The 19,409-nt window shown below is 34.1% G+C and overlaps 2 protein-coding genes across 4 annotated transcripts; one reads left to right on the top strand and one right to left on the bottom strand.

The window, feature by feature from the left end:
• The first annotated feature begins 3,744 nt into the window (after positions 1-3,744).
• Positions 3,745-6,896, top strand: LOC142627721 (mitochondrial outer membrane protein porin of 36 kDa). The gene is made up of 6 exons (XM_075801586.1): positions 3,745-3,913; positions 4,022-4,089; positions 5,090-5,200; positions 5,704-5,790; positions 5,941-6,149; positions 6,290-6,896. Exons 1-6 carry the CDS (start codon positions 3,865-3,867, stop codon positions 6,594-6,596), a joined length of 831 nt encoding a protein of 276 aa, XP_075657701.1. The 5' UTR covers positions 3,745-3,864; the 3' UTR covers positions 6,597-6,896.
• Positions 6,897-9,471: 2,575 nt separating this feature from the next.
• LOC142628125 (hypersensitive-induced response protein 1) lies at positions 9,472-13,652 on the bottom strand. 3 transcript variants are annotated; one of them, XM_075802126.1, is made up of 6 exons: positions 13,241-13,652; positions 11,850-12,046; positions 11,208-11,328; positions 10,464-10,555; positions 10,276-10,372; positions 9,472-10,159 (listed from the first exon to the last, which is right to left on the bottom strand). In XM_075802126.1, the coding sequence occupies exons 2-6, from the start codon at positions 12,036-12,038 to the stop codon at positions 9,798-9,800; spliced, it is 861 nt and encodes a 286-aa protein (XP_075658241.1). In that variant the 5' UTR covers positions 12,039-12,046; positions 13,241-13,652; the 3' UTR covers positions 9,472-9,797. The 3 variants fall into 3 exon arrangements, with proteins under 3 accessions (XP_075658241.1, XP_075658243.1, XP_075658242.1); XM_075802128.1 differs by lacking the exon at positions 13,241-13,652 and adding an exon at positions 12,779-12,884; XM_075802127.1 differs by lacking the exon at positions 13,241-13,652 and adding an exon at positions 12,378-12,492.
• Positions 13,653-19,409: the final 5,757 nt, after the last annotated feature.

Below are 19,409 nucleotides of genomic sequence, written 5' to 3'. Positions count from 1 at the left end.
CAAGAGCGTTCGCGAGAGTATACAGACCAGGACTCAATTTCCCCAGAGGGGCAACGGCCCTAGAATGTCGTTATGGATGCTATGAGCCGAGCATTATGCAGAGCTGCTCGTTTGTCGTTCTTGGAGGACATTGAACGGGCACCCATGCCGGGTAGATTTGCGCGGTCTCCGTTCAATTCTTATAACTGGAAACAAATCTGGTAGAGCACATAAGTCATTATATTCAGATGATATTGTTGCATACACATAACAATGCATTAATGTGTAAGGTATTTCCCTCGAGTCTTGAACCCACTGCCTTGAGGTGGTTCAACGGATTAAGGAAAGGCTCAATTCATAGTTTTGCTGAGCTGATTCAAGAGTTTGGTGTTCGGTTCATGACATGCATCTGAGTTCTGCAACCCATGGATGCATTACTATCGATGAAAATGGGGGCAGGGGAAACCCTCCGCAGCTATGCTAGCCGATATTGGTAGCTGTATAACAAAATTGGCGGGGGCAATGAAAAAATCGCAGCAAGTACCTTTCAGTTGGGATTGCCCGAGGATTTCGAAATACGAGACTCGTTGACAAGGAGGCCACCCGAGGATATGAGGCAGCTGAAGAGGTGCATTGAAGAATACAAGAGGTTGTAGGATGACCGGCAGTAGAACAAAGGCAAAACTATGATCGTAAGTCAGCCTCGGCAGGGGGGCTTTCAATCAAGGCTCCAGAGGGATTTGAGGACTCAGCCGGGCACACAGGTTGGGGAGGTAAACGTGACGTTCAAAGAGCCGATGCACAGAATTGTAGATCGAATAAAAAGTAAGCCATACTTTCGATGGCCGAATAAGATGTTAGGTGACTCGTCAAGGAGAAACCAAAACCTATACTGTACTTACCATAAAGACAAGGGGCATACCACCGAACAATGCAGAGTGTTGAAAGACCATCTTGAGCATCTGGTGAAGGCAAGGTACTTGAAAGAATTTATAGTAGACCCGAGGAATCAAGATGCCGGACAGGGGGCTCAGCCTTGAGGAAACCCACTCCCACCCCCATTGGGAGTGATAGAGGTCATCCATGCCGCTTCAATGGGTATCGTGGTGTCCGAAAGGAAAGGGGTATTAACTGTGGTGCCAGCAGAAGGTTGCCAGGAAAAACAACCTTCCGAGAAGAAGTTAAAGCTCACTCGGGAGCCCATTGCCTTCAATGATAATGATCTAGAAGGAACAATCTAGCCACACGACGATGCTTTAGTGGTCACCACCTAGATAAATGGCTTCATAGTGAAGAGGGTATTGATGGATCGAGAGAGTGGTGCTGAAGTGATGTATCCCGATCTATTCAGGGGGCTTGGGTTGAAAAATAAGGATCTCACTAAATACATCACACCCCTATTGGGGTTCAATGGTCGGATGGTGATCCTAAAGGGGCAGATTTCCTTCCCGTGAACATGGAGGGCAAGGAGGTAACAATGACGTTTATAGTGGTCGCCTCATTTTCGCCATATACGGCAATTCTTGGAAGGCCATGGATTCATGCAATGGGAGTAGTTCCATCCACCCTGCATGTGAAAGTCAAATTTCGCACCAAGTAGGGTATTACCATAGTAAGGGGAAGTCAGCAAGTGGCCAGGTAGTGCTTGGTGGCTGCTGTTAACCGGAAAATCAAATAGAAGGAGCCAGCCAAAGAAGTTCCATTATAGCAATTACAGGGACCTTAGGAGGACAGGGGAACTTGTGGTGCCGAGGAACTAATAAAGGTAAGGATACTGTTGGACGATGATAAAAGTTTCCAGATAGGAGCAAGTATGAAGGACGAGGATAGGGTGGGGTTGCTACTGTTCCTTGTATAGAATATGGACGTGTTTGCTTGGAGCCCGTACGAAGTACCTGTTGTAGATTCTGAATTCAGAGTTCACAAGCTTAATGTGGACCCATTATTCCCCCTAGAGAAGTAGAAGCCGAGGAGATCGGCTAGGGAACACGTTGAAGCCGTTAAGCTAGAAGTTAAGAAGTTAAAGGAGGCAGGGGCAATAAAGGAAGGTTTCTTTCCAGAGTGGCTAGCGAATACCGTAGTGGTGAAGAAGAAGAACGACAAATGAAGGGTTTGTGTCAATTTTACTGGCTTAACCGAGCATGCCCTAAAGACCCATTCCCCATGCCAAAGATCGATCAGTTAGTGGACTCCACGTACGGCCACCCGAGAATGAGCTTTTTGAATGCTTTTCAGGGTTACCATTAGATTGCCCTGGCAGCTGAGGACCAGGAAAAGATGGCAATCATCAATAATCTCGACATGGCAAAAAAAAAAAAAAAAAGAATTAAACACATAACTTGATGAATTGTTACTAACTGAACTAAGACTAATGAGAGAATGAAATATCACGGCCTAGGCATAAAACTTTAACAAAAGGAGGTGAAATTTTTTTATTCTTATTATTTTAAAATGAGTTTTACACTTTTACTTTACCTTGGGCGATGTAAATATGCAATGCATGGTAAAAAAATCTTATATCTAATTTTCAATTTTGATAATCTTGGAGAGAGAGAGAGAGAGAGAGAGAGAGAGATTGATGTGTGGTCCCATGAGAAATTAGGTGCATCAATTTTATTGTGCGGGAAACTAGGTTACAAAATTTGAAGGTTCCAAGCGGTTAAAAAAAATTGGTTATCAATAATGATTTAACATACAACATTCGTTTTTTGGTGAAATAGTTGTGGCTTAAATAGAAACGGTTGCTCACAATTTTGAAGGTTTTCTTGGAGTGAGGGATAGAGTGTACAAGTCACATAAAATGTTTTATTTTTCTTCTTTTTTATTTTTGTTTTGTTTTGTAAAAATTAAGATTAAAGTACAATTTTGCCCTTAAAATTTGGGGTTATTTCAATTTTGATAATTTACATTTTGACTTTTTATGTTTGATTTCGTTTTCATATTAACTTTACAGCCTATTTTTGCTAATAACATAACTATCCATAATATATTTTTAGTCTACAATCACGAAATTTTTGCATTTCACATCATTAAAGTTATTATTTCATATAATAGTTAAATATGAAAGGTACTTAAAAATCAAATTGTTAACAAAAATTGACGGCATAACCAACATAAAAGTATAATTAAACATAAAGGGTCAAAATAAATTTTTTTTAACGAAAATAGCCATATAAACACAATTCAAATTTTAAGAAAATAATATATACTTCAGTTAAAAGTCAATTATTCCCTTTTGGGGCCTTTGGCTTAAAGCTAGCCTTTCTTTTATATATTGATAGAATGCAAAAATATTCCCTAAACTTTGGATCAAAATCAAATTGATTTTCTAATTTGTAATTATAAGTCATGAACTTTGATAAATACCCAAGTTAAAGGAAAAAAGAAAAAAGAAATAAAAATTAATTGCAATAAATGCCAAGACTATTTGGTATTTTTTTCAAAATTTAATTACTACCAAAAACAGTAAAAACAAAAAATACAAAAACAAGTACTATATGTAATCGGCAGTGCACCACGTCATTTTGAAAAACAGAACCAAGCAAGCGAATATGCCATGACACCCTCTGTCCCGACTCCCGATTCTCAAGCGCCGCTTTAGCTCTCTCACACTCACTTTTTTTTTTTTTTTTTATAATCAACGGCCAGCGAAGCGAATCTCCACCCGACACAAAATCCGACGGTACAGATCCAACCACTCAATACGAAAAGACTAAAAACACCTTGGTATTAACCAATATTACCAGACCAGTCCACACCTCATTTCCTCTTTTATTTTTTCCTTCTCTCTCTCTGTCTCTGAATAACCAAACAGTCTCTACCAAACCCCTTCTCTCTCCCTCGTTTTCTCTCTCATTTTCTTTCTCAAATTTTCTCGGGAAAATCATGGTGAAAGGTCCAGGACTTTACTCTGATATTGGCAAGAAAGCCAGAGGTCAAATCGATTCAAACTAAAACAAATTTATTTTATTTATTGTTTTTATTTATTTATATTTCCTAATTACTCTCTGAATGACTTTTTTTTTTTTTTTTGAATTTTCAGATCTTCTCTACAAGGATTATCAGAGCGACCACAAGTTCACTGTCACTACCTACACTTCCACTGGAGTTGTGAGTTTTTTGTCTTTTTTTTGTACTTATTTGGTTATTAAATATTGACTTTATGAAGCTTTATGAAGTTGCGCTATGCCTTTTGTTTTGCTTTTAAATTTTTTTTTAAATTTTTATTTTTTTAATTCCTGTTTGGTTGCCGAGAAAATTGTAGGTAACGATAGGACAAAAAAAATTTCGAGTATCATTTTTTATTTTATTATTTACTTATTCTCCTAAGTTATGGAAATCTCGTTTGACTAAAAAACCGATTAGTTTTCGGCGGCTTAGCTTAGTGAGAAAGTTGTTGCTTGATTTTTGAATATTTCTAAGATCTAGAATCGTGGTTTATATATTTTCCTTCTTTTTCCTATTAACCAAACAGAGTTGTAGGTCAGTCAGAGGTTCCACGCCATAAATAAATAAATAAAAATACACACACATATATGTCAAGAACATCATAGTTAAGCTTGAAGTACTAGTTGCCAGTACACTAGCACAGTGGCTAGCCTAATTTTTGAACCACCTATCAAATGATACGGCGTATTATTCAAATCTGGTTCATTTTGATTAGCCTAGTGCTCTTGAATTTGATAATTGTATGTGCATCTGTTTCGTATTGTTGTTGGGGACAATCAAAACTATGTTGTCAAAAGCTGCATTTAAATAGGCTACTTTAGGTACTTATTACTATTATTTTCAGTTTTCAATAAATTGTGGTTGGTCAGCGCGTGCCATGTTTTCTTGTCAAAATATGAGTAATTGATCCGGGATTTTTGATGTAACGTTTTTATCATAGTCTCACATTTGTGGGGTTGGCTATGGATCCTCGACAGATTAGTTAGGATCAGCCACATGTTTTTTTTATCTTGTATGTTTCTGAAAATTGTTATTGGTATGGAATCACAATTCAGATTCACGCTAAGAAATCATTTTAGTTGATTTGCTTATATGCTTCCATACATTTTGCTTATGTTCTGCTTATTAATCTTCTGACCATTCTATTTGTCACATTTCTCAGGCAATCACTTCAACTGGAATTAAGAAAGGTGAGCTTTTTTTGGCCGATGTGAGCACTCAGCTGAAGAACAAGAACATCACGACTGACATTAAAGTCGATACCAACTCTAATGTAAGTATTAGAGCTGCTTTGGAATTTCTTCATTATTTGCCCTCCAATTTTCAAGGAGTTTATCCTTTTAAACTATGCTATCTGATCTTGTATGTATTAAATGTTAGACCTGAAGTGATATATTCAAACATTTGGTTTTGCATTGCTCCTGGATAAAGAATCAAGTGGTTTTCAAGATGTTGATAATTGAACTACAATTATATTGATCCTTATGCGTTGATGCTATATCTAAATATAAATGTGAAATATGTGAAATTACTGTTGTATAGTTCTCAGCAGCATACTATGCTTCATTCTGTTTGTGATTTTTAATTGTTAGATACTACTCATGGACCAAAGATATGAACAGGTTTATTATTTATTATACATGATTTGGTTTGATGTTAGTAAGTTTACTTGATGACTGATCTATCCAGTCCTATTGATTTTTAATTGATTGACTGACAGTGAACATTGCTTCAATGCAAAGTAATTGTTTCTGACGATTTTATGTGAATTTGTAGCTTCTCACAACGGTTACTATTGACGAACCTGCACCTGGACTCAAGACTATCTTTAGCTTTATTGTTCCTGATCAGAGGTCTGGTAAGGTGAGAAAAGCATTTGAATTTGTCCTGCATAATAAGTTAATTTCTAGATTCACTTGTGCGAACTTTGCTTAATTGATGAGCACAACTTGTGCTAGAGATAGAATTATATTGGTGCATTTTGATCCTAGTTATTGGTGATATTGATGACAGGTAGAACTCCAATACCAGCATGAATATGCTGGAATTAGCACCGGCATTGGATTGACTGCCAATCCAATTGTGAACTTTTCTGGTGTCATTGGAAACAATGTTGTTTCCCTTGGGACTGATCTTGCATTTGACACTGCCTCTGGGAACTTCAACAAATTGAATGCTGGGTTGAGTTACACCCAATCCGATCTCATTGCTTCCCTGACAGTGTGAGTATATCTTTAAAGGGTTTCATTTACTCTTTACACAACAATTTGCCTTTTTGAGTTATAATTTAGTGTTATCTACTACTTGCATGTATTGGTTGATATGTGTTCCCTGACTAATGAGTTGATGATGATGAATATAGGAATGATAAAGGTGACACCCTTAATGCTTCATACTACCACATAGTAAGCCCATTGACCAGCACAGCTGTCGGTGCGGAGCTGTCACATAGCTTTTCAACCAATGAAAACACTCTCACAATTGGCACACAGCATGCACTTGACCCCTTAACCTCGGTGAAGGCCAGAGTGAACAACTATGGAAGGGCCAGTGCTCTCATCCAGCATGAGTGGCGCCCAAAATCCTTGTTCACCATCTCAGGAGAGGTGGATACCAGGGCAATTGAAAAGAGTGCAAAGATCGGGCTGGCCTTGGCGCTTAAGCCTTGAGCTAATTAACTACCCTTGGTGTGAGTGGAAAGATGGACTTGTTTCGCTGTGGTGGAGGGTAATAAGGTAGATGAATGACGTTTTGATCCAATGAATTTCGGTCTTTTGATGCTGTTCTATTGGTTTCTGCATATTTTGGTGGTCCAAGGGTTGTTAAAAATAATTTTAGCTGGTGGCACGAACCAGTGTCAATTTCATTTCGAATTCTCATACATCCAAATGTTTATGGAAGGTATTCTTTGAGGAAACAGTTATATGGAGTTTTAGTCACTCTATGAATGCTGTTTCTTGCACTCCAAATTTCTGTTTTTCATTATTCTTCCAATCTCATTAAGCAGAGAAATTGTAGTATTTTGCTATGTGATGCAAACTCCTGCTGCCGCAGTATTGTCTCTGTCAAATGTAACAGGCTCTTGTGCATATGGAATTGGGTCCTTGTCATTCTGAAACAAATGAGCTCCTTTCTTAGTACTGAAGAAGCCTCAAAAATTGTTGGCTAACTATATAATAGCATATACGGAACTTGAAACTGTTACACATAGGAAACAACAGCTGTTTGGACTTTGGTATATATTAGACCTAAGGAGATGAACCCAGAGCTTATTAGAGGTGATCTCTGGAGAACATTTGGTAGTGCATGATGGTGTCCCTCAATCTCATTCTGTTATTTTGAATGATGTACTTGCAAACTTTTTCCTCTCCTGTAGGGTTGAATCATCAGAAATGGGAATCCACTTGAACCTGGCATTGGCAAGCAACATTATAATACGACGTTATAATTTGGCTGGTGCTACTAGGAGCTTGATGGCATATGAGAATTGAGGTCCTGGGCCCTCGGATGAAATGAAGCACGAGTGTGCTAAGTAATTTTAAAAAGAGTGATAAGAAAGAGTTAACCTGCTTGCCAAAACTATTAGTAGCCTATAAACTATAAGCACGGCCGATTTCACCTATGGAAAAACAGGATGCCAAATTTGTCTTAAAATTCCCAATCTCATATTCTCATGTTATAAAGAGCCAATTAAAAATTGGCCCTTAATATTTGAAAATTTTTAGGTACTTTCAGAGTACGAAGAAATAATTATCTCTCCTCTTACATTCATGGTAGATTTCATTATGAATTTAATAAATGAATCTTATTATGAATGTGAGAGGAGTGAGCACTATTCTCTGTGTTTTGAAAATACTTAAGAATTACTTGTTGTTACCATCATTGAGCCATATAATTTATTAAGCCTGCTTTACTAGCATAATCAATTATCTCATGATAATCAATTATCATGAGATAATCAATTTACTTAAATTATTAAAAGCCAATTATTTGGTTCAACTTTTATGTTTTGTACTTTTTGAAAAGTGGCGTTGTGCAACTGTAACTTTGAAAGGCAGTGAGAAAATGCGAAGAACACATTTCATGAGTCCAAAACATATGATATTGAAATTCTATTAAACGCAAAATTTCCCGTTGACAAAACACTAGTGTTTTTTTGGTCCAAAAATCGGACATGAAAAGGCACAAATAATTATAAATTTAATAATTTAACCATATTATTTTAATGCTCTTCACCTGTTTGTGAGCCCACGACCTTTCCATTTTGTATAAGTATAACAAATTATGCCTTATTCTACACCAAAAAAAAAAACACACACACACAAAAAACAAAAACAAAATATGCCTTATTTTGTGTCATTTTAAACCGAAACGAATTCAAATTGTTTATGAAGATTTTCATTTTGGTTTGATTCCATCTCTGCATGGACAACGAGTCTTAAAAAAAATCCCACTTTTTCTCATATTTAGTTTTTCTTCTCTCTGTGCTCTTCATTAGTTCAGTCTTTAGACGTTTAAGAGTGATTTCTTCATTGAAATTAGGAATAGTGTTTAACGGTATTTTAAGTTCCCTTTTACTATTTAGGGCTCTTTTTATATATTTAGTTATTTACTTTCTTATTAACTGATGAATCGGCCAACATGCGTTGTCATTTTGCAACTTATGCCATTTTCATTTTACAATGATTAATTTTCTTCTTAAAATTAAAAGTATAGACAGCCTAAACTGGTTCTCTGTCATCTCTCTTTTACTGGGTAAGACTTCAATTTTTCAATAATCATTTAGGGGTTATTTGGTTTAACCATTTTCATCACTCATTTTTTTTATTTCTATCATTCATCACTCAAAATCTATAGGTCCCACCAGTGGTTTTTTTGTTTGGCTCAATTTTTATTCTCAATTCTTATCACTCAACACTAAAAAAAGTGGGAATGAATGATGAGATATGAAAACATATTTTGTGTGTTTTCAAATTTTAGAAAATTGAGTTAGTGGCAAAATCGTAATAACACACACAGAATAGGACCCACGTGATGAATTGTCCCATCAAGTCAGATAGTATTTATTACTCCAAGGACCCGACCGCTACTTGCTCTTTTTTTTTTCTTTTTTTTGAGGAACTGGCTATTTGCTCCTTTACTAGAGAGGAGGGCATTGTACCAAAGGTCCCACCAGTTGAGTTAAGGAATTATGAGTTATAAGAATGAGTGGTAGTTGTGAGTTATGAAAATTAGAGTGATAAGTGATAGGAAATGAGTTATAGTGTGATGAGTGATGATATTTGAGCGATAAGTGACCATTTTTTTTCACCCAAACGGCTTGTATTCTGAGCTTTATGCTCATTCATGAACATAAAGCCCCAACAACAGCTGGTTTTTTTCCCCTTCAAATCAAGCAAGAAAGACAAACTTAAATCATGACACAATAACCATTATTACTGCAAATTTTGGTCTGTTCTCAAAGCAAACCCATCAAAGGGAACCATTCACAAAATGCAGACAACATTAACAAAATAGCATATAAAACCAGAGGATACCACAAAATTACACAAACCAATACCGTTTTTACTATAAAGAATATTTATCACACTATAGCCAAGTTCAAGACCATGTATACACACCATCCCACTTAGTTTGCAACTTGCAAAACACTCCCTATCTCCTAGCTTCACTCATGTAATACTTACGAAAGTTGAAAAGAAGAATAAAATACACAAATATTTCATTGAAAAGCCACTCATGAAACATATATGCTGTGATAAAAGTCAGTAATTCTGAATAATATTTCCTTGAAGGAGGCCATCCCTAATCTGTGAAGTCTCTCACAGCTCCAGGTCCCTGTGTGATGAAAGCAGAGTTGGACTTTGACACTAATTCTGAACGGTATTTCCTTGAAGGAGGCCATCCCTAATCTGTGAAGCAATGTCTCTCACAGCTCCTGGTCCGTGTGGGATGAAAACAGAATTGGACTTTGACGATGCACCAATTTCTTTCATTGTGTCGAAATATTGAGTAACCAGAACCATGTCCATGACATCCTTTGATGTAGTCCCAGGTACATTCACAGAAAAAGCAAGCACGCTGTCCCTCAGCCCATCTACAATGGCTTGACGCTGGCGGGCTATACCAAGCCCAGCCAGATATTTAGATTCGGCATCTCCCTCGGCACGTTTGATTTGCAGGATTTTTTCTGCTTCAGCCTTCTCGTTAGCTGCCACCCTCATTCTTGCAGCTGTTCATCACATGTAAAAGGTCAATGACAGGTTAATTAGTATTCAGGGAAAAAGAAGCCAAACTTACACAGAGAGAGAGAGGAGAAAAAATATTCAATTCAAAATGAACACTTACCAGCATTTATCTCATTCATAGCTCTCTTCACATGTTCATCAGGTTCAATGTCCACAATGAGAGTTTGAACAATCTCAAATCCATAAGCTGACATGGCCTATGCATGTAAAATTCAAAGATATTAAAAAGAAACAGATTTAGCTTGTAACTTGACTAATACTAAACCAGATTAGCAGACCGAGAAATACCTTTTCAAGTTCCTCTTCCACAGCTTTCGCGATCTCATTCTTTTGTTCAAAAACAGAATCCAGCTCCAACTTCGGAACACTTGCTCTAATAACTAGAAGAATGGAGACATAAGCCTGTTAGTTTCTCCAAACGATGTACAAATAGGTAAAATTGTCTCCAATGGAAATTAAGACATAACAAGTATATGCATGGATTGGATAGTGACTGAAATTTTCCCCAACCTCAAAGACATTATTTTGAGCTAAATTTCATAACAATGCTATAAGAACTTCTCTCTTTTTCTGTCACTACTTCACTCTGAGCCATTTGTCATCATAATATTCACATCAAGATACATTACCTCAATGGTCCTCTCCACATGAACATTATTGTTAAAATAAGCACTTTTCCAAGTCCAAGAAAGCATATCATGTACATAGTTAATCATGATGCTTTAAGCAAATCATAAAGAATATTACAACATTAAACAACTATCCAATATAGCTGTTTCACTAAGAATATACATTTTAATTCTTTTAGCATAAACTTCAAAATATCAATGCCAAGCTAGAAAAGAAGTCCACAATTACCCAACAAAAACTTAAAAAAGTCAATATCAAGTTAAAAAACCCAGAATTTTCAGAATTTATTTTTTTTCCTAACAAATATGGACCCATGGGACGTATCAGTAAAGAACATGACTCTTTTAATTTCATTATTATGATAAACATGGTGACTTTCAAGGTCAAGTTACACATCCATACCATCAAAGACATAGGATTGGATTTGTGCTCTGGTGTTGCTGAGTTTGTAGAAAGCATCGGAAGCTTTGTCTGCCAAGGCCCGGTATTGAATGGAAGCAACAACAGTAACAAACACATTATCCTGAAAATGAATTATAGATCAGAAGCCGCAGAAGAATCATGCTTTCAACATATAAAATAGTTTAGAACAAGATGATAGTGCCGTAGCCTAAAATATTCTTGCTTTTAACTCAAAAAAAGATTAAGTTCCCAATCAATTCTGCAGAATTAAGCAAAACACATTAGAAATCAAACATTTCTTGCAAATCTGTATGATACTAATACTTTCAAATCAGTTTCGGATTCTTTGCTTCAAACCCAGAAAAGAAGTAAACACCTTTATACTCAGACAAAGTGAATGTTTTACTCTTTCCGATTGCTATAAAACAGATAAATTATTGTGAATGCAAATTTAAAATGTTAACTTTGACTTCCCATATAATTTCCAAAGTATATGATTCTTTTTTTCACACTATTAAACCCCTCTAGGACCAATGATACTATGTGGCTCTCATAGAATACAACAGCTTAAAAGCATGTTCCAGGTAAATTCCCAAGAATAAAAAGGAAAGTCAATAAGGCAAAGATAAATAAACAACAAACCTTTGTCTTCGTTTCACATCGAACATCCAGCTGCTGCACACGCAAAGAGAGGTGGCCAGCTAACTGCTGTCCCAAAACCCAAGGCAAGCAGTGACATCCGGGCTCAAGCACATCATCAAACTTCCCAAAAGTTTCTTTGATGGCTACAGTTGACTGGTCCACTTGAACACAACATAAAGCTTGACCCATTTTTCACTCTGCATAGCACAGTAACCATAAACCATCAAAGGTGCACAAACACAATTGGTAGAGACTTAACAAGGTATACTAAATAAATATACAAACAAAATTAAATCACACAACAACCTTAAATGATAAATGAAATACACAAATCTTTGTGTGCTAAATAAATTTAATTGTAAAAAAACAATAGTTTCGCACTGCAACTGCATAGAATACCCCCATTAAAAAGAAATAATGACATAATTTGCTTCCAGACAGTAAGAAAATGACAAATATATTCTTTTAAAAAAAAACCCAGAAAAGAATTATCAAAACAGGGCATAAGGTTCAACTTTCAAATGTCACCTAAATGTTTGTAATCTCTAAAAAGCCAATAAAAAAATTGGGTCAGGATGAGAAAACCAATTGAAACACCAGCGTTTGAGTTCGATAACAATATGAATCAGAAAACAACATAAACTTACAATCAATCAAACTGCTATATATATATAGTTAGAACAAACGTGTTACAATTGTTATCAATGACATCATGTAAAAACATCACTCGGGTAGGATCTATCTGGGAGTGAAATTCTTAACAAACCGAGAATATTAAAAAGCAATGTAATAAGTCAGACCCAAAAACACGCTTCTGATAAAGAACTAATTCTACTCAGCAATGAAAATTCATTCAACAGTTTATGTATGTATTCAAATCTCTGGCCTAAAAAATCGCCGAAAAAAACTATCTAAATTTACATATTCACCTGAGAATGATTGCAAGTAAGTTGTAGCGTAAGGTTTTGAAAGAATATGAATGATTCTAAAAGATTTAAATCAAAGATGCAAATACAAGATAGCATTCAAACGTGAAAAGCGTGATACTGACTGTGCCAGCAAATAATTAAATTAATTAATAAATTAATAAATAAATATTGAGAAAATTCAACGCTGAAGTGGTCCATGACAATTATTTTAGCAGCAGAAAAATTATATTATTCATAAATACTTTTCAAAATCCATTAAATACAAACAAAATTAGAATTTTTTTTCAACGTCGTGTTTTTAAAAAATCAAAATTATGAATCTGAAATTTAAAAAAAAAAATAGCAAAAACCTAAAATTATGTAATGTTGCGTATAATAATAATTCAAAATTTAAAAAAAAAAAAATTCAAAGTTTAAATAAGCAAGGAAATTAGGAAATAGCAGAGAGATTAAAAAGCTCACCCCTAACCGAAAACTCCAAGGGTTTTGGTGCTGAGAGAGAGAGAGAGAGAGAATGGGAATCGAATTGGATCAGAAAAAAAAATGAGACGAAATTAAAGAGAGAAAGAGTAGGAGTATATATAGTAGCGTGGAAACGACAACGTAATGGAAAAAACAGCGAAGCAAATTAAAAAAACAGGAAAAACAATAATGTGATGCGCGTTTGGTATTTTTTTTTTTGGCTTGTAACTGACATTGGAGGAGAAGAGCACAGAGAGTATTGATTTTTAGTGACAGAGGAGTTGCTGTTGTTGTTGGCAATTACAGCGGATTTTGTTATGCGGGTTCGCGGAAGAGGTGTGAACTTTATGAGCAGTTTTTCTGCCAAATTTCTAGAGTTGGATCTTGGATCTTGCATGTTCAAATTTTTTTTTTTTATAATATTTCTTTTCAATAATATTTTTACTAGCCTCTAAGCACGCGTTCACGCGCGTGCTTAGGGGTCTTTAATTTTTTTAGTAAAAATTAATAATTTACATTTATTAAATTGAGATTATTACATTTTTTAATCACAAAAATACCTAGAAGTGTGATGAGTGTTATGCATTTGTACCAAATATTAAAATTATTAACATTTCTTCATGCATAACACTCATCACACTCCTAGATATTTTTGTGATTGAAAAATGTAATAATCTCAATTTATAATAAATGCAAATTATTAACTTTTACCAAAAAATTAAAGAGCCCCTGAACACGCGTTTACGCGCATGCTTAGAGGCTAGTTGTATATTTAAAATAAAAGGACATGTCTATTTGAAAAAGTACTGAAAGTAAGTCAAACTTTGGTATACAACAAAGATTTAAAATAAAATTAAAAAAAAAAAAAAACCTAAAGGAGATCTAAAAAAGTCCTAAATATTTAGGCTAATATTGTCTTTGATAACATATTCGGTATCCCACACGATGCGTGGGTTCTGAAAGAGAGACAAATTCCTCCCTTTTTTCTATGTTCTTCACTTCTTGGAACTTCATTTCTATTCTTTTGCCTACTTTTCTAATAATTGCTGCATCAAAAACCAACATAACAATGACTCAATCAAAAAATAAAATAACATTTGCAATGGAGGCTGGTATATCCTGAAGCCATATACATAGGAGCTTCTAAAAACTGGGCTTTGAGGTTGGGACGTGCCAGAGAATGTGCAGAGCCATGTTTGCCTCCCTTCTGGTATGTTAAAATTTGCATGAAAAGTTTTCATTGGAATTGTAGCCTTTAAGGTTCAAAGGATAAGTCTGTCAAAAACAAAAAGGTTAAGAGGATAAGAATTTGGTGAGTTAGTAAAAGACAGATCAAAAAGAGAAACATAATTTAACGATTTTTTTTTTTGAAAAATAAATAAATAAATAAAAATTCTGACATTTGATATGAAGGGCCACCATCATCTTGTTTATAAATGAGATTCACCTACACATGCCATCCACTACATGTGGTTACTGGGTAGTCATCATATTTGATAACAAATAGTGGCAAGACCTTCACCCCTTGCGTTAAAAATTAAAATGACCACATGAATTTTTATTACTGCTTTAGTTTTTTCAGAAGTTGTTATGCGAATGTACGTGGTGGATTTGAGGCAAGTGTTTTTTTTTTTTTTTTTTTTCAATGGTGGGAATGTTACAATACGTGGAGGAGAGGGAGGAGATAGATAGAAAAAAACTGAATAAGCAAAATAAGTTAAAGGAAGTTCAAATTTTTAAATTTGATAGTAAAGCAGTTTCTTAGGAGTAAAACATGGAAGCGTGGCATTCAAGCAATTTGTTAGGAGTAAAATGTGGAAGTGGAATTGAAACGTGTTAAGGCTTCTTTTTTTTTTTGAATTAAAAAAAAAGTAGTGGCCAGGTTTTTTTTTTTTTACAAAACGTAGGATTTAAAAAAAAATAGAAACGTGATAAATAATTTTTTTGATACAACGTGGCTTTTTTTATTAGGTTTTTTGTTTCAATTTTTATCAATTTAAGATTTTAAACAATTTCTTTTGATTTAGAGATAAAGATAAGTTTATTAAAATAAGGGTATTTCATTAGTTTTTTATTTACTGAACGTGAGGTTTTTTCTAAGAATAAAATATTAGAAACTTTACTATTTAGTTGTGTTTTTTTATTTACTGAACGTGAGGTTTTTTTAAGAATAAAAAAAATTATTAAAAACAAAAAAAAAGACGAAGAAGGAAAAAAAAAAGTGAGGAAATAAAAGGAAATAGTAATTGATCATTAATCAAAATTTCAAAATTACATTGAAAAAAAGAAAAAAGAAAAAAAGTTAACGTGATACATATATATAAAGTAGAACTCAAATAAAATCATTCATAAACCAAAGAAAAGAAAACAAAGAGGAACTTGCAAAAGATAGAACCTGAAAATTTGTTGGTTGAATGCTTCTTTTGTAGCATAAGGCAGCCATGTCTTTGGATTATAATACGTACCTACAACATAAAATGACAATTCATTAAGAAGTACAGTGGTAGAGTATATGAAAGAACCATTCATTTCAAAATTACATTTAAAAAAAGAAGAGTTAACGTGATACATATATATATATATATATATATATATATATATATATAAATATATATAAAAGTAGAGCTCAAAGAAAGTTAACCATAAACCAAAGAAAAGAAAACAAAGAGAAATTTGCAAAAGATAAAACCTGAAAATTTGTTGGAGTCTTTGACAATAAATGTCTTTAATCTGAAGAAAAAGAAAGTAGGATGTAGAGCTAAACTAAATATCTTCAATTTGAAGAAGAATGAGAGATAGAAAGTGAGATAGAAACTGCAAAACGTACGTGAGTTTGTGGGTTTTAAAGTGTAGAAGTTTTAATTTACATATTTATCCTCGTTAGTTGAAAACTTGTAAGTGGATATGATGAGGGTATTTTAGGCATCCAAAATGTGGAATCCAAACAGGGGAAGTTCCTTAAAGAGTAGTATAGACAACAAATTTTTTTGGGATAAAATGCAAATTGCATGCAAAATTTATTTTAGTTCTATAATTTTATTTTGGTTTAATTGAATTTTTTAAGGTTCAAATTTACTTAAACTCAGTCATTTTATCCAATTTTGTTTTTAAAAAATTACCCTTAAAAAAATATTATTTTCACATGAAAAAAATCTATAAATTTAATAAAAATATTTTATAGATTTTTTATGTAAGGATTTTTTTTCTTCAAAAAAAATTATTTTTCATTAGTTGACTGCATATTTTGTAGCAATTTTTTTATAACAAAGTTGGACATAAAGCTTTTGAATTGAATAACTTTGAAATTTAGAGAAATAAATTAAAAGAAAGTAAAGTTAGAGTACTAAAATGAATTTTCAGTTAAACTTAAAAGGTGCACTTGCATTTTAACTTTTTTTTTTCTTGCGATGTAGTTCAAAACTACATGTTCAATGGTTGGGTAGGGTGAAAAAATAACAGATTGTAATTAGTATTTTTGTAACCTTGTTTTTTATTTTTATTCCTCTAAAAAAATTAACATAATTTTTATTGAGATGAGTCTTAACAATATTTTTATTGTACATTGATTATAAATTACCACCTCAGTACAAATAAAAATTGTTGTAAAATTTCTTATATCATTAGACATAAAATAAAATTAGACTTATTAACCATCTTAAACACGTGATCACATTTTTCCATGTGCTATATATATATACAAACTAAATAAAGTTGACTTTTCTTCTAAAAAAAAAATGTTAATGTGCAATTTTATTTTTTGACTTCACTTATTTAGTTTGGTGTGAGATAGATTTGTTTTTACTAAAATTTTTTGGAAAACAACTCTATCTTGCACCAAGTTAAATAAAATAAGTGAATTGATAGTTTTCTAACTCATTTTAAAGTTCCTACCAAACTTAGAAAAATTAGATAATTTTCAAGAAAATACTATTTGAAAAATAATTAATTTTTCATAAAATATTAATATCGAAACAAATAGAGGGTATATGACATAAGTTTTTCGATGTGAAATGCCAAGCAAACACTATTGTTCATGCTCTTGTTCCTTTGTTATGGCATGATTTAAGTTAAATAATTTTCTTTAATATATACACAACCTAAATAAAGTTGACTTACCTTCTAAAAGAAAATCTTATTGTGCAATTTTAGCTTTTGACTTCACTTATCTATATATATAATTGTAGGGATGGAGGGCTCAGATATAGGTATTGGGCTGTGGGCCGTGCTCGAGGACATCAAATAGCCCGAGGACAGGTAAATACTAATGAAGACATATAAGTTAATGGGCCGTGGAAGAAGTTTGGTCATAAGGAACTAGAAATGTTGTCCGAGGAGAAGTACCTCCTCGGCTAAACAAAGTAGACATTATAGGTCCGACCCTTCATCAATAACAAGGCAACAGGCAATCGTGCTGGCAATGATAAATATCATATAGGAATAAGACAAAAGAGAGCTGTGAAATATCTGAGAAGAAAGTTGCTACCACCGCATTGAATGCTCTGCAGCTAATCCCCTGGCCGCATTAATGTGGAGGTGATACCTGAACAGTAACATTCAGCCTTACAACTACCCACAAAGACTTCAGGAAGGTGCTGATGGGACAAGTATCAACGTTAACAATCTGATCTACACGTGGAGAGCTGAGATGAAGGGAGGAAGGGGAATATAAAGGAGAAAAAACCCCCATTACAGAGGAGGGATCATAAAATCTAAGGAAAAATCATTGTAGACTCAAGAACTGTAATTTCATATAAGTTTAAGAGAAATATATAAAAACAAACAATCCTTAGACTTGGCCGAGGAGAACTTTTCTTGCTCAAAATTGTTTGTTTTATTCTTTCTAACAATAACTAACCTACTGTGACTACTATCCATTTAACTCATTGAAAGTTCATCTTTAAGCCCACTCTCTAACAAATTCATTTTTTTTGGCTCTTTGGGCCATTGACCCTTCATTTGGGCTTTAGAAGCAAATCGTGTCCTAACAATTGATAGGCCAAAAATGTATTGACCCCTTGTAATGAATTAACCAATTAATTAGCCAAGTGAATTAATTAGGTTAGATTACATGCAATGAGCGTGGTAGCACAAACAAATCACCAAAAAACTAAAAATGTAGCGGAAATTAAATGACACGGTGATTTGTTTACAAATGGGGAAAACTTATATTGCAAAAACCCCACCAAGTGATTTTAAGGTCATCATTCTCGAGAATCCACTATTATCAAAATAAAAAGTTACAAGTAAAGGAATCTCAGTACCTTATACCAACCTACAGTTGAACCTTTACCCCAATATCCGATTGGACTTATTCTGTAGTGACAATCTCTCCTTATTTTGCACGGCTCCCAGTACGTGACTAACCAAATGATGTGCGGATCCCAATACGCGACTTGATCACCAATTTGAGAAGGATGTTGGCTGCAAAGTTCTTCAGTTCATCACACGATGAAGATCATAAAGTTGCTTGGTCATAAAACCCTACGATGTACAAACACACCAGCTTCTTCAAGATGAACTAGGGGAACTAGGTTTCCGGTCACACTTGTGGAATTATGCAAGGCTTGTGCGACTATGCTCTTGACTGTGCAACCTGTAACGGCCCTTAAAATAATCCTTATATATGTTTAGGGTTGTGAGAAAAGAAAGCCCAAATACATACTCATGAATTGGATGAAAAACAGCTCTGAAAAACTGAGTTTCATAAACCTTGACAGATATCCTAGCTGTCGAGCAAGGTTGTCAAAATCGGGATCTTACGTAGGATCGTGGGAGGTAGGTAGGATCGGAGATCATAGGATCAGATCGTGGATCGTAAGAGCCTACCTATTTTCAGATTTTAAGCAAAAAACCTATTGATAGTGATTTTGTATGTTATATAATCACTTAAAATATGAATCCATCCATTAAAAAAAAATTGCATCATAAAATGTAATTTGCACGCACTACATCGTTCTTATGTCATTCTAACGAAGCAAAATATCTTTAACTTTTGACATAATGTATCTAAAAAGTTCAATACATGTTTAATTAGCAACTAAGTACCAAAATATTATCTACACATATGGAAAATGTTTTCCAAATTCTAAGTTCCAAATCCAAAATAAGTTAGGCTAGTTAGCATATAAAAACTAGCTGATGATACAAAGAAGATCAGTAGGCTGGATGC

Source organism: Castanea sativa, chromosome 3 (genome assembly GCF_040712315.1).
Source record: "Castanea sativa cultivar Marrone di Chiusa Pesio chromosome 3, ASM4071231v1".
NCBI lineage: Eukaryota > Viridiplantae > Streptophyta > Magnoliopsida > Fagales > Fagaceae > Castanea > Castanea sativa.
This window is presented reverse-complemented; position numbering and strand designations above follow the sequence as displayed.